The sequence below is a fragment of the Artemia franciscana genome, unplaced genomic scaffold (assembly GCF_032884065.1).
Source record: "Artemia franciscana unplaced genomic scaffold, ASM3288406v1 PGA_scaffold_38, whole genome shotgun sequence".
NCBI classification, from domain to species: Eukaryota; Metazoa; Arthropoda; class Branchiopoda; order Anostraca; family Artemiidae; genus Artemia; species Artemia franciscana.
In genome coordinates, this window is record NW_027062676.1 from 360,020 (window position 1) to 376,720 (window position 16,701).

Below are 16,701 nucleotides of genomic sequence, written 5' to 3' on the forward strand. Positions count from 1 at the left end.
AAAGACATAGTTATTGTGGTTTTTGACTATGCGGAACAAAATGGCTATCTCAAAATTTTGATCTGTTGACTTTGGAGAAAAAATTAGCCTGGGAGGGGACCTAGGCGTCCTCCAATTTTTTTGGTCACTTAAAAAGGGCACTAGAACTTTTAATTTCCGTTAGAATGAGCCCTCTTGCAACATTCTAAGACCACTTGGTCGATACGATGACCCCTGGGGAAAAAAACAAACAAATAAACACGCACCCGTGATGTCTTCTGGCAAAAAATACGAAATTCCACATTTTTATAGATAGGAGCTTGAAAATTTTGCTATAGGGTTCTCTGATACGCTGAATGCGATGATGTGATTTTCGTTAAGATTCTGTGACTTTTGGTGGATGTTTTCCCCTATTTTCTAAAATAAGACAAATTTTCTCAGGATCGTAACTTTTGATGACAAAGACCAAATTTGATGAAACTTAAATATTTAAAATCAGCATGAAAATCCGATTCTTTTGATGTATATTTTAGCATCAAAATTCCGTTATTTAGAGTTTCGTTTACTATTGAGCCGGGTCGCTCCTTACTACAGTTCGTTACCACGAACTGTTTGATAGTCGACATCGTTATGTCAAATGTGAGAAAAGCTTCCTGCATAAATCAAACGGCCTTTTTTGTTTCAGGAGCCGGTCTTAAAAAATTGTGACAAACAGTCAAACTTTAGCTTAAAGAGCAAGCTATTGAGAAGTACAGCAGCCACTTCCTTTGCGGAATAATTTCTGTTCCTTTTGAGTTTTAATGCAGCTCCTTACTTTCAGTTAAAATTACTTTTTTTTAATTTAATTTCTCATAGTTTTTCAAATAATGCCGGTGAAACTGATCTTTTCGAAAATTTCCTCTTTGGTGAAAATTTTTCGAGAGAAATCCCAAACCGCGGAAAGATGCCTCCAGATGGTTATCCTAAAAAATGTCTAAATACAAATTTTAGCGGGCAAAGAGAAAGTAAGACAAATAAAAAAAGATTTTGTACAAGAATTATGGCGAATCTTCCCAGTCTAAAATTTCTCCATGAAAGTTCACCCTCGGGTATTTCCCTTCCCAAAGAAAACTATCCTTGTGGAAAATCTCCCCGCCAAAATCCCCCTGAAAATGTCTGTATACTTACCAATTACATGTACTATGTTTATACAATTGCACAACTTACAGACCTTTCCCCAGGGGATATGGGAGGTCAAGTTATACCCAAAGGCATTACTTTTCGACAATGCTAAACAAAATGGCTATTTCAAAATTGTGATCGGACGACTTTGAGGAAAAAGGAGGATGGGGGGATAATTGTCCTCCAATATTTTTAGTCAGGCACTATAACTTTTAATTTTGGTTCAAACGAGCCTTTTTTCGATATTCTAGGACTATGTGTTTGTTACAGTCCCCTTTTGGAAAAAAAAATAAATCCGTGATTTTCTTCTGGTAAAAAATACAAAATTCCACATTTTGATGATGGAATCTTCAAACTTTTACAATTGGGCTCTCCGATACATTCAACCTGATGGTGTGATTTTCATTAATATTCAATGACAATTAAGGAAATTTCCCCCTTTTTTTAAAAACTCAGGCAAATTTTCTCAAGCTTGTAGTGGTTGACGGGCAACATTCAACTTTATTTATTTTATATATTTGAAATAATCATAATAAGTCGATTCTTCCGATATACCTATTGATATGAAAATTCTGTTTCTTAGAATTTCCTTTGTCATTGAGCCACGACGCTACTTACCATACTTACATTTTGTTGCCAAGAACGATTTAATATTCAAGGTTAAAGTCATTGCTCATTTCATTGTTTTACTGTTCCGTTAACATGGTTTATGTCAGCTTACAAGCGAAGGACAAGCGAAGGAAGATTGATTCCCTCCCTACAGATAAAATCAGACTAAATTAAATATTTTACAAAATATTATGGTATGGTATAAACCACTAACCTGGATTCATCCTCCATGAAAATCCTGTAACCCCCTCAAAATCTTTTATGCTTTTAACTAACATCTTTGTCAAAATTTAGCCTGGAATTTTAAGTGGATTTTTTGTACATCAGCTAAAAGCAGCAAACAAACGACAAACAAAACAAATATGATTTTACAGAACTTCGTCTTTTTTATAGTAGCTGGATGTATTAAAAAAGATAAATCTTATTTTCAGCACGACTTTCACTAACAGTCTGATCTATTCCATCAAAGACTTCTGTTGAGAAACTTCAGACCGTTGGATATAACGGTTTATGTACTACCAGGCATCAAAGTTTTAAAGTGGGGACATGCCTAAGAATAAAACTTACTCAAAGAACTCATAAGTACTATAAGTACTCAAAGAATTCTAGGACAGTCATCTTGGCCATGAGTATCAAATTTCAGACTGATCTCAGGCGTCATGATTTTTTTTTATTTATTTATCAGTCTCCAGTAAGCCACCATGGGGGAAACCAATGTCATGCAGACAATCCCTTGCGATGCAATTCAATAGTAACCGGTAATCAACGAAATAGAGTCTCCATTACAATAGATATACCAAAAGAACCGAGTTTCAAGGCTTATTCAAAATGTAAAAAAAATCGTCAAGTTTAATGCTACTCATCAAAAGTTACAACCCTGAGAAAACTTGCTTAATTTTCAAAAAAGGGGGGAAGTGCCCCAAAGACAAAATCAAACCATCAGATTTAGTCAGAAGCCTTATTGTAGAAATTTCAAGCTCCTATAATAATAATTTTTCTCAGTTTTTTTCCAGAAGACTGATCACGCAATCATTAGTGTTTATTTATTTTTCATGGGTGATAGTACTGAACCAGTGATCCTAGAGGGTTGAAAGATGGCTCATTTGATTGGAAATCAAAAGTTCTAGTGCCTTTTTAAGTCATGAAATATATATATGAGGGTATCTAGCCCTCTCTCTCTCTTTTCTTTTCCCCCAAGGTTACCTGATCGAAACCTTGATACAGCCCTTTTGTTCAGCATAGTCGAAAGATCTAGCAACCGTGTCTTAGAGGATGACTCGACAACCTCACGGTGCCTAGAATTCTGTTGATAGAAAAACTTAAGCAAAGGTCTTATCCTTATATGGAGATCATGGAATAAATTGGGAGGAAAAACTCTCCTGGACTTAGATCGTGCAGATGATTTAAGCATATTGGATGAAAGTGTGAGAAAATGAATGAATTTTTAGAGGTTTTGCGAGTTCAGGGTGCTAAAATAGGCTTGAAAATTAATGCTAAGAAGACTAAGTCACTAAGGCTAGGAATAAGTGAAGATAAAAAAGGTGACGTTGGGTAACGAAAAGATTGATCAGGTGGACAGCTTCACTGACCTTGGTAGCATTATTAGTAAAGACGGTGGGAGCAATGGCAGTGGTCAAATATGGGTCTGAAGCAGTGGTGCTCCGAAAAGCGGATGAAAATTTACAAGATATTTTCCAGAGAAATTGCCTACGGATTGTTCTTGGTACCCGGCTGACTGACCGTATTTCAAAAAGTAGGCTGTGCGAAAAATGTGGTTAAATTTCGCTTTCTAGGGCTATAATGAAAGAAAGGCTGAGATGGCTAGGCCACATTCTGCGGATGAAGGATGACAGATTACCGAAGATAGTCCTTTTTGGCCAACTATCCGGGGCTACATAGAAAGCAGATCGTCCTCGTCTGGAGTGGGGAGGATGTCATAAATAAAGATTTAAAGGAAACGGAAACTTCCTAGGAGGGTGTAAAGAGGGAGGCCTTGAATAGATTAGGTTGGAGGAAGAGCATGTGTAGCTGTTTTGGCCTCAGACTGCTCAGTGCTACAGTGATTAGTAGTAGCAGTAGTATTAGTAGTAGTATTGAAGCAGAGGCAGCCTGTTCATATACTTGATAATTTCTATTCGTTTTAAATTTTGACGTAGGTCCTTACTTTCAGTTGAAAAAAAAACTTGTTTTTCCTATTGAATTTATCACGGTATCGGTATGCTACACGAAATATCTACTGCAAGTGGGATAAAATGAATTTGAAAAATATATATATACATATAATTTCTCACATATAGAAATTTTGTGAGCACATATAAGCGTTATTAACCCATACAGTTTTTTTTAGAGTTATCAGGCTTAGAAAGTAGTGCCATAGTCCCAGTAATCCTAGATTGAATAATATAGATATAGATGCAAGATGCTAAAGGGTAGCAAAACCGCTTTGCTTATTCATGCTAATAGAGGCCCAGAATCAAACCATGAGAAAGCCCTGAAAGCTAAAAAAACAGGTTTCAGTACTCAGCTCATCAAGCTTTTCTGAGAGAGTGCACGAACATGAAAGTTATTGTGACCAGAGTGTAAACTGTCATTGGCCTTGTCTGTTTGTGTTGCCAAAGATAATCTTTCTATTTCAGCGATGGACACACTTTCAAAAATTCTCAATTTCCTTTAAAAAAAACTTTTAAGCATTTGACAATTAGAAATATGGCGGAACGAAGATCATAGCTTCAATTAAACAAGTAGAAGAACTGGGGAGGATGATTTCTCAAAAATCCTGAAAAAAATACTTCATTGTGGGTGAGTCCACTGGCTGAATAACAACCAAATTTTAATTATAATGGTGGGATTATTCTTATTTAGTGATGAAGTCATAGTCGAGTGTTTTTTTTCCTTACTGACTGTCACTGTGATGCCTCTGTACAAAGACTCAAAAAGAAAATAGTGGAAGAAGTTGACTTAAAAAGGATTCCTTTGACAGACGGGATGGGCTTCGTGTCAAACATTTTTGGGTTATTTTTCACTCTTTTGCTCTGTGATCAGCAATTGAACTGGAAATTTTATATTATTAGATTATCCAGTTCACCCATGAAGTATACAGTTTCATTGCTTATAGTCCAAAATGAAAACAAGACTTACGAAGTTTGCCCAGAGTGTAACTAGATGATTCATTTTCATGTTAAACATATTATATTTAACTTTTTTTACTTAAAGTTAAATTACAAGTTCCTATCTGGAATAGTTTTTATTTACAATCATTTTTAGTTATGGGGTAAATATTGACCCCAACCCGGTCAGTTACGTAACAAAAAAAAACGTCCAGTTAAGGGTTAAATTTTGTTCTGCAAGTACTTCTAAAACGGTTTTAAAATCTATTTTCCTTGTGTCTTCACATTAAGTTAACAGAATTGTTAAACTATATAGTCCAGGGCTTCTTAAACTTTTTTATATAGCGACCCCCTTCAAGCTTAGGAAATTTTAAACGAACCTCTCCTCCATATAATGAAATATATATTAACCGTAGATGTAGATGTAATATCGCACTATTTTACAATGTAAATAAAATAAGGATTAAAGAATACGTGCCCAATCATTTCACATATATGTAATTGGAAACGTTGACGAGATACTGGTCGTAATAAAACACAATAAATAGAATGACATAAAACTATATCTATATATTCAATAGAAAAAATAAACTTTTGTAACAATTTTTTTAATAAAAGCATATTATTAACATAAAAAAATATTAATGTGACGGAACTGATTGTTTATTTTCACACAAATAATTAAATCTAGGCTCAATTTCAGTTAGTGCAGATCGTAATAGATTTTCAACGTTTACTAAAGTTGAACGGTATTTTGATTTTATGTAAGTTAATGTGGAAAAGGCTGATTCACATAAATATGTTGTACAAAATGGCAGTAATTTGTTCATTGCCATATCCGATAGTAGGGGATATTCTGATTTGATTTCTATCCAAAATTCATGCACAGGCACTTGAGAAAATCTGAGTCGCAAGGTAGTATCACTTGTTAATTCGGCAAATTCTTCTTGTGCTTTTAAGTTTAAAAAATTAATTTCTTCCATTTCAACTGAAAATGGATTGAAAATCCATTGTAGTGTATCGATATCATTGGGAAAATACCTATGCATGTAAACTTCCATTTCCTTCAAATGATTAACTATAATTTTTGTTATATGAGTATCTTTTTTTGAAATATTGTTACTAATTATATACTCGTCAGTAAATGGAAACATTTCGAGCGATCCACTTTCCACTCTGTTCTTCCATATAAGAATTTTTTTAACAAAGACCTCAAGTTTTTTTTTTAACATAAACATATTAATGCAGACTCCCTGCATTTATAAATTTATATCATTGATTTTATCAAAAATATCTGCCAAATAGCATAGCTTGAGAAGCCATAAATTATCGTGAAAATAATCGGCAAAATTAGAATTTTGCTCTGTTAGAAATATAAGAACTTCATCTTTTAAAGTTAATAATCGTTTCAAACTTCGACCTCTTGATAGCCACCTAACTTCAGCATGTAGCAATAAACCTGTATAATCCAAATCCATATCAATGCACAAATTTTTAAACAATCGACTATTAAGTGCTCGACTTTTAATAAAGTTAATAATTTTGACTGCATCAAAAAACACAGTGTTTAATTCTGGTGCAATTTTTTAACAACTAGTGCCTCTCGGTGAATCATACAATGTGTAAATGTAATATGATCATTTCCAGCTTTAACAAATGCTGTAAAAGATCTTGTCCTGTCATTTCTGCAGCACCGTCCGTGCACACACCAACACAATTTTTCCAATTTAATCCTTCTTTTTCAAAAAACTCATTTACTCTTTCATATATATCTTTTCCACGAATATGACCTTCCAGAGGACGACAAAACAATATATCTTCATGAATGCTTCCCTCATAAATATATCTTACAAAAAGTAACAACTGTGCCATTTTTGAAATGTCTGTCGACTCGTCCAGTTGTATTGCAAACTTTGAGCTGTCTTTAAGCCTCATAAGAAGCTGTTGAAATTGATCATTGCTAATGTCTGAAATTCTTTTGGACACAGTGTCATTTGATTATGGAATTTTACTAATTTCAGCAGCATACTGTTTTCCATGAACAATTTCAGACATTCTTATAGCTGCGGGTAGTAAAAGTTGCTCTCCAATAGTAAAAGGCTTTTTTGTTTTTGCTATCAAATACGAAACTTCATACGATGCCAATAGATATTTATCATTCAAAGTAACATACTTCTCCAAAGTGTTCGGATTTGAAGCACTGCAACTTGGTTGTGACGGCGTGGCATACTTATTAGTTGGAATTTTAATTAGCCATTTATCCATGATGGTCAAGCAATTAAACAAAATGTAGTTGAACTTTAACGTAATAATTAAAAACACCAACTGAAAATTACGCAGTAAATACACATGTCACAACGAAGACAAAGCTGAGTCCAAACTGAAGTACAAACAGAATGTGTAACCTGTAAGCCCAAGGCGACGCGGTGTCTGGGTACTTATAATCACTAAGCTATCTTGCAAACACTGACGCCGGTGTCCAGACATCAATGTCGTAGCTTCAGTTGAAAATCGAGAAGCGCGTTGTATTTATTATTTTAAATGCTACTTCCATATTTTCATTTATAGGCCCTACATAGCAGTTTTGCATTACCAATTTTTTCAAAAAAAATAAATTATAATAAAACTACAATAGTATTTTGTATGATTTTTATTTGTATTTATATTTTTGTACGTAGTGTCTATACTAATTTTAAAATTTTATTTATAATGATTGAAAAGTATCAGATCTTTGCGACCCTCTTTCAGTAGTCTCGCGACACCCCTGGGGGTCGTGACCCACAGTTTAAGAAGCCCTGATATAGTCTATCCTAATTTATTATTATATATATCATAGGTTTTAGCCTGGAAAATTATCTCTCTCCAGAAGCTTCCTGGAATTATTAAGAATATTATATAATTTCGAAAATCAATTGTTCATTTTGATGGCGGCGTGGGGCCCGTTTAAATGCAGGGCCCGATTGGGCCCAATCGTTCTAATTGTCTTTTTCCCGGCCCTGAGATCAGGGCTACGTAGTGAAGGCCGAAATTCCAACAGATTATAAAACGAAATATTTTGTCTTTCCAGAGAATATGAATGACACAAATTTTTAAGAATTATATTAATTTCCTCCCATTGAAATTTACTCGTTTGTCTTCTCCTTGAATATAATGGGGGCTTTAGAGCTGTCTTGTGTACCCCTCTGACACGTCTCCTCATCCTTGGATCCCGTTTCTTCTCCTTGATTTTTGGACACGCCACCACTCTTCAGAATTTTATTAAATCTAGATGAAGCCTGTCTTCATTTTTCATTGTCAGACTATTCTCCCGAAATTGAAAAAAACTATTGGGAAGCTTAAGAGCTCGAATAGTCATTTTGAGTTCGTTTCTTTCAGCCATTAAATTTGGTTTTACACAGCTCCATTTTACATTTTATCTTCTTCCATTAAAGTTTAGTTCCGTTTCGCAATGTGAAATAAGTAATAAATTCTACATGGAAACGTTGCAAAAGTGTAAGCGCAGTGCTAGAAGAAAAGAATATTCTGCATTTCACGCTAAAGAGATTTCATTGCAAACATTTCAGCATAATGGCTTCAGGTAGGACATTATAGCTTCAGATACTACAGCTAAATTGAAGGTTTACTTTTCAATTTGAAGATTATTTGATGAAGGCAGTTTTAGCACCCATGTTTTCAAAGTTACACTTGATAGCTGTTAGGACTAGCTTATATCAGTTCCAAAGAATACCATGTGTTCTACTTTTTACATCTTTACAAACCTGTATTATCCTGGTGAAATTCTAGTTGAGTGACTTCTTGCTATCTCAGAAAAGGGTTAGGTTAGGAAAATGAAACTTTCAGGGATGGGTCTACAGGTTAAAGTATATACCAGGAAGGTATTTTGAAGTACCCACCTCCACTCCTTCTCCCTCTAGAGAGCCATGAAATGGTCAATGTTGGTATTACCTGAACAATTGTTTTGGGTCATGAAACTATTGCTAAGAGATACATTTTGACTTTTTGAACATCTTTTCTCTCTTTCAAAACTACTGCAAACTCACTGTTATGGAGTTATTATATATTTGCACATTAGGGGGAGGGAAGCATAGCATATATTAAATACAGCAATGGTTAGTGTACATATTTAATATTTGCTATGATTTACCCCCACCCCCTAATGTGCAAATATATAGCCCAAATTTGTTTCTAATGTCCAATTTCAAATATCTGATTAACAAAAATGGAAATGATTACAATTCTATATGTGTAAATACAAGAATATTTGGGCTGGAATAACTCCATAATGGTGAGTTTGCAGTAGTTTTGCAACAGAGAAAAGATGTTCAACAAGTCAAAATGCAATAATTAATAAAAATTAACAATAGTTTCATGATCCAAAACAATTGTTCAGGTAATACCAACGTTGACCCCTGAAATTTGTCTACATGACATCTATTGAAATTTTGACAAAACAACATTTGCCTTAATTGTCAGTTACCAGTTGCTTTTTCTCTGCCTTTACTTCTGAAAATGCAATTCCTGTTATTTGAGTAGAATTCTGAGCCATATCAATGTTGTTTTTTTTCTTCAAAATTTAGGAAATGTATTTGTACATCTTTAAAACCTTATAAATTGGGATTGAGCAAAGTTCTGACCAAATCAGATAAAATTAGAGGTTATTGTTTCCCTGATTTTACCATCTGGGGGGAGTTGTTAATTTGAAAAAAAGAGGTATTTTTGAGTTATGAAGGAGTGATTGGATCTTAATGAAATTTCATATTTAGAGGGTCCTTGTAATTCAGATCTGTTATTTCAACTCCTAATGGGATCCAGTGTTGTTGGAGGGGGGGGGGTTGGAAATCTTGGAAATGGCTTAGAGTGGAGAGATCAGGATGAACCTTGGTGGGAAGAATAAGCACAAGTCTAAGATACATGACTGACACAACCCCAACCCGAGCTCTCCCCCCAAAGAGAGCTCTGCTCTCTTTGGGGGGGGTTGGGGGGAGGAGTAATTCGTAAAAATAAAAAAAAATGAGGTATTTTTAACTTACAAGTGGGTGATCAGATCTTAATGAAATTTGATATTTAGAAAGATCTTGTGCTTCAGAGCTCTCATTTTAAATCCCTATGAGATCTGGTGACATTGGGGGGAGTTGGAGAGGGAAACCAGAAATCTTGGAAAATGTGAAAATTGAGGTATCTTTATCTTATGAATAGGTGATTGGATCTTAATGAAACTTGATATACAGAAAGATCTTATGTTTCAGATGCTCTATTTTCAATTTGAATCAGATCCAGGGACATATGGGGCTGGAGAGGGAAACCAGAAATCTTGGAAAATGCTTAGAGTGGAGAGATTGGGATGAAACTTGATGCAAAGAATAAGCACAACATAGAGATACATGATTGACATAATTGGAACGGATCTATTCTCTTTGGGGAAGCTAGGGGGTGTTAATTTGGAAAAATTTAAAAAATGAGGTATTTTTAACTTGAGAAGGGGTGACCAGATCTTAATGAAATTTGATGTTTAGAAGGATCTTGTAACTCAGATCTCTTATCTTAAACCCCCAACCAGATCTGTTGACATTGAGGGGAGTTGGAGGGGGAAACCAGAAATCTTGGAAAACACTTAGAGTGGAGAGACCAGGATGAAACTTGGTGGTTAGATTAAGAAAATGTTGTAGATACATGATTGACTTAACCAGAATGGATCTGCTCTCTTTGGGGGAGTTATGGGGTAGGGTTCAGTGCTTTGGCGAGTTTGGTGCTTCTGGATGTGCTAGGAAAATGAAAATTGGTAGGTGTGTCAGAGAGCTCTGCAAATTGACTTGATAAAGTGATTTTTCCAAATTCAACCATCTGGGAGGGCTGAAGGGAGAGGAAAAATGAGAAAAAATGAGGTATTTTTAACTTACAAGTGGGTGCTCAGATCTTAATGAATTTTGATATTTAGAAAGACATCATGACTCAGAGCTCTTATTTAAATCCCAATTGGCATTAAGCCTCTGATTTTCCTTTTAAATCAATCTATTGATTCTTAGAATTTTGCTAGAGCTCATGCCATATGAGCTCTTAGCTCTTTTTGAAAAAAGGGGCTGCCAATGACATTCCAACCTTCAGACATGGTCATACAAGCACCTTATGTAACTTAATAAAAACTCTTGAGTGTTGGCTGAAGATGGTTATTTTTGTGATACCAAGGGATTTATTTGCAGAAGATGAAACAGACTTAGCATGGCTGCTGAAATTTAATTGATGATCAACAATAACCCAAGGATCTCTTGCATCAGAAACAGCAGAAAGGAAGTTGTCTTGACTGAAATACTTATGATGCTTGTTGTGTTTGCCAAAATAGATGACATGGCATTTGTCAACATTAAAAGCAAGGATCCACATGTTAGCCCATCTTCCTAGACTGTCAAGATCTGTTTGAATTGGTTGCTGGTCAGAGGGAGTGGCCACTTTTCCAACTAGGTTTGAGTCATCAGCATAAAGGGTAATGAGATTTGAAAGAAGGACAGGTAGATCTTTGACATAGAAGTTGAAAAGCATTGGTCCAAGAATAGTGCCCTAGGGCATACCACTTTATACAGTTGTGGGAGAAGAGAAATTCTCTTTGTCTTTTCTCATGCTTAGATGAAAGATACTAGCAAAAGAATTCTTTGCAGTGCATCAATGCATGAACAACTTATGCAGTAGGGGGTATATCATGTAAGTACCAAAGACTTTGCTTAGTACCTTAAATTATGAATAAATTAGGATAAAGTGGTGATGTAAGGTGGAAAAGATGTCCAATGAGAGGTCTTTGCATATCTACATAGTGTTGCTAGTAAAGATGGTAAAGGTAGCAAAGATGTAAAAAGTAGACAGGTGATATTTGTATACCTAGGTAGTATTACTAGCAAGGATGGTAAAGGTTTCTGAAGATGTAAAAAGTAGAACAGCCAAAACACATGGTATTCTTTGGAACTGATACAACAGCTGTCAAGTGTCACTTTGAAACATGGGTGCTTTGTAAAGTTGTGAAAAATGTGCAAAATTCTTTCCAGAGAAACTGTATGAGACAATTCTAGGTGCTTGCCAGAAAAAGTGTGTGTGTGTGTATTCAAATTTGGTAAACCCATATACACAACAAACATAAATAAGCATATACAAATAAATAAAATGTCCCATGTTTGAGTCTGTAAACTCTTTAAAATAAAATAGCCTAATGCCAATATATATCTAGGAGATGTTGATTTAAGGATATCAAATCAACAAAAGGTTATCACCATTATAAAGAAAATAATGATAGGTTGTAAGTTATAGATGAAGGGTGAGAATTTGCCAACAGTTGTACATTTGGCAATCTAGCTGGGACCAGACAAAAAGTAAGACATCCCCTATTTGGATGGTAACTGGCTGTGAGAAAGTATTTGAGGGAAGTGGGAATTTATGGAAGGGAGATATTGACTGAAACTCATGACAGATGGGATGGAGGAAAAGCAATTAAAGATGTATAGTCATGTAGATTGATAATGCAAGTAGCTGTCAATTGCTGCAGCAGTGTATTTTGGTTTGCAAAATGTGTTGGTCACCTCAATTACTCACCTCAAATTTCTTGAGTGTAAGAAAAACAACAAAATAATAAAGAACTTAATATACCTTATTCTGCAACTTTAATAGGTTTCAAATTTAATCTGAACTTATTTTCGACCCCTTAAAAACCACAGGTAGGTTTTCTGCTATCAAAGAAAGACATGAACCATCCCAATATTGAGACTTTCTATGCACCTGATTTAATCTTTAATTTTATGCTTAACATGTTTTTGCAATAATAATACTAATGCTAATAGTAATGTTTTATTTTCAATCAAATGTAAATCAGTAATGTTTTATTGTAACTTACAAAGTATAAGAAAAAAGAGAGAACTGAAATAAAAGAGTGTGACTCTAATAACATATAGTAATACCAAAAAAACATATTTATTGTCATTAAGATCTCAAGGAGGAATGTCAACAGCATGTCAAAGGCCACAATGGTGTGCATTTCTATCAATCTGTTTTTCTAGTTCAAAGACAGACAAAACAGGTCATTGACATGGTACTTTTCCAAAACAAATGGATTTTGTAGATACAAGGAAAGGGCCAGTAGAAACTTTAGGTACTGAGTTAGGCTGAATGATTACCAAGCTTGTTCACCTTTGTATAAATACAAACATGAAACATTTTAGTATATTTGTATAAAAACAAACATACATCCTCAATAATGAGGAAGTACAGTAGACATTTTAGAGTGGTATTGCCAAGAACAAACAAGCTAAACCTGCTCAACCACAAGAAAACTTGAGTTTCTGAAATAAATTCCATAGGTGATGCCAAGTTGAAGTTCAAGGTGACAACAACTGTTAGAAAACAAGAAACTGGTTTTGGTTGGATTGACACCCAGGCCAAAATTTGTGTAACCTTTGAATTGAAGATCAATATATACCTCTAGGTCAATGAGTGAGACTTCAATCAAGACCACATCCTCAGCATGATACAATATGCTCAAGTCTGTAAAATCCAGATGAAAAATACTGGCTAAATGTGTATTTACACTAGAAATCAATGTGTTTTGGTTCAATAGTATTATGCTCAAAATTGAACATTGCTGCCAGCTATAATATAGCTTTATTGCTGATGATGAAAGAAATCTGTCAGAGAGCTTACCATAAACAGAGCTGTTAAAATACCATAGTCATGATGCTGCAGGAGCATGAGTGTTATGATAGTGTTTTTGACCAGGTAAGCAAGCACTATAGATAGATCATCTACAAACTTGTAATGGTCATTGTGATAACTAAGCAGGGAATTAATTACAGCCAGGAAAATTATTCCAGCTAATTTCGTTCCTTGTGGAGCCCTGCAAGAAGTATCTTGCCGTGATAAATCTGAAAACATTTTGTTCATATCCTGGGCTATATCTAGGCATATGAAAAGTGACTGGGATGCAGTTAAACTGGAAGCAACTCTGAAAATCCAGTAGACAAAGTTTCTGAATGTTATGAACTAACAATTTTGTTATTTGATATTTAATTCCATTTTCTTTAGGAGAAACAGCAAATAATGAATCTCATTTTTTTTTTAAGAATCCTTTATGATTTGATGGTGCTTTACAGAGGGAATATCAGCAGTTATATGTGTTTTTTTTTTGCAAAAATTAATAAGCTAATCAGCATATATATATATATATATATATATATATATATATATATATATATATATATATATATATATATATATATATATATATATATATATATATATATATATATATATATATATATATATATATATATATATATATATATATATATATATATATATAGGCATGTTTGAATATATGGAATATGTTCAAAAATTAATACACCAATCATTATGACCTTTGAAAAATTTATCCTACAGAATATGGAGAGTATAATTGGTATTTTATTTCTTTTAATCGTTCAAAATCAAAATAAAATATCTGTAGGTTTTATTTGTATTCCTTCCTTCATATTGATGTATTGTCATATTTTTGCATATTTCTGTTGAAGAAACTATAGTTTCTTAGGTTTACCCCTCATAATTTAGGCTCATAATTGCCTCATAAAGTCTCAATTTTGGACTGAAAAGCTGTTAAAGTTCATGTTATTACAAAGATCTTTTTGCAAAATTCTAGCAGGAGGCCTGGGGAAGGATTGAACAAGCATATTATTCTTGGGGGGTGGGTCAATATACTAAAAAGTACGGTTTTGACCAATCATTTGGGTGTTCCCCTCCTGTTAAGTGTGGGAGGCATTGGCTCAGTAGGCAGAGGGCTGAAACCTACTTCTAAGTGTCTGAAAATATAAAATATGATTTGGTTTCTCTGCTTTTTCCTAAAAGTATGCAAATTTGTAAAATAACGTATTAAATATCTTTAAACTACACACTCTTTATACCCAAAGAATCACCATTAAAAATACGTTGTATTGATGGATGTATTGTTTTCAAACTACCACTTTTACTTAACTAAAAATTACAAGATTTTCTTGTTGATTACTGCTGATAAGAGTTGATTTTTGCAGCAAATGTTCAATATTTGCATACTTTCATTAATATGACTGTTAAGTGTTTTTTCTTTTATTTCTTTTTTTTTACTTTGGTCAATGTTCTTACTCAAAGGATGTTCAACTCATAATGTGGTACTTTCTATCTTTTAGTTATTTTTGTAATGTGTATTTTTCAATCTAGGAAAAAAAGGACGAAAGAAGGGACAGACCCTTGATTTTTATCAGTTTTTGAATGAAGGCTCAAATATTGCTCCTGATAAAACTGTTGTTATAGCACCAAAAGCTCTCAGCAGTTGGGCGGATGACGTAGATGAAGGTTAGTGTTTATTCGTACTCTTGGACAGCCATTAGAATAGCCCTTGATTTTTTTCTTCTTTTTTTTACATGTAGGCTATTTTAGTTCTGTTTGAAGGCAAATCAAGAGTTTCTATTTTTAATGTATTTTTTCTCTTTTGAAAAAACTTGTTTTATGAACATAGTAGATGCTCTAATGTGATAATTAATACTTGTATATTTTTGAAGTAAATCTAGGTTATATTGTATATTTAGTTACATGATAAAAATTTGCAATAATTAGATGCTGTATTTTCGTTGTTGTTGTTCCATGTACATACTGGGATCTCCTCTTCATCCTTTGTAAGACAAATAATACTTAAAGAAGGGAGAATTCAAAAGATGCTATTCTTTTCTAACATCAATTCTTGCTAAGTATTTACTTCTCCATCTTAAAAAAAAGAAAATAAGAATTGGATGAATATCAATGAATGTAAGTGCTGGTCCACTAGCTTTATAGGTATTTTCAAGACATCCATTTACATAGATATGTCTATGTCTAATCTTTGTAGACAAGACAAAAACTTCTCTAAAGTAGACTTTTGACAACTTTTTCTCATTTTTCTGCTGATATTTGTAAATAGGAATAATTATTTTCAAGCTACCTGCATTGTTGCATTCCACAAGCATAGGCTAAGAAATGAAAAAAAAAGCATTTTTATCCTAGCATCAACTTTATTTTGTATTGGCTTAGGCTAATATAATCCTAAGGTATAACTCTGGGGATTTTTAAAACAAATAGAAATTAACTAAAAAACTACGATTTTTTTCTAATGAAAGTAAAGACAACATTGATATTTAAATGCAAACATAAATTATCATATCCTATGAAATAGGATAGGATCCCCCTCTTGAACCCTCTGCTCTTTTTAATTAAGCTATGTTTTTGTTCTCTGCTTCAAGAATGAATGCTCTGAATGCTTTTTACATATAAAAAAAAGTAAAAACGTTTAAGATTGCGAACTAGTCGAATCTGGTGCGCATTAGAATGCTTTGCTTGCTATGTTCTCATATATAGGATATTTTTATTTGTTTTAAGATTTAATGTCCCTCTTTACTTTCATTTGGGAAAATTATTTCTTTATTTCCCAAAAAATAACATCTGTTAAGGAAGTGTTGAAAATCCTATTAAAATATGTTCAATCCTGGGCATTTGAACTTGAAGCCGTGGACAGGAATTGAGGGGGTTGGATATAGGGACTGGGAGTCTGGAAAGATTTACATTGAATGGCCAGTGTCAAAATTTATCAATGTATAACATATCTTTGGGCTATATTGTTAAACTCCTATGATTTTGGAACCTAGGAGTAAAGTCGAAATGAAAAGTGTATTTTGTGGCGAAAAAAGCTGTTTAAGAGTTAGATTTTCAGGAGCTTTCATGATTATTTCTATCAAAATTTTTAATAAAGTTAGAGATGTTTGTGCTTCGGGAAGAGTTTGTGGTTAAAGTTACAAAATATGATAAACGAATAATT

The 16,701-nt window shown here is 33.7% G+C and overlaps 1 protein-coding gene across 1 annotated transcript in view; it reads left to right on the forward strand.

Moving 5' to 3' along the window:
* Positions 1 to 8,315: 8,315 nt before the first annotated feature.
* Positions 8,316 to 16,701, forward strand: part of LOC136041798 (eukaryotic translation initiation factor 4B-like) — a 49,380-nt gene continuing 40,994 nt past the window's right edge. The window contains exons 1-2 of the mRNA XM_065726552.1: positions 8,316 to 8,433; positions 15,075 to 15,209. Coding sequence (XP_065582624.1) covers positions 8,424 to 8,433; positions 15,075 to 15,209 — 145 coding nt within the window. The 5' untranslated portion in view covers positions 8,316 to 8,423. The remainder of the gene's footprint in view (positions 8,434 to 15,074; positions 15,210 to 16,701) is intronic.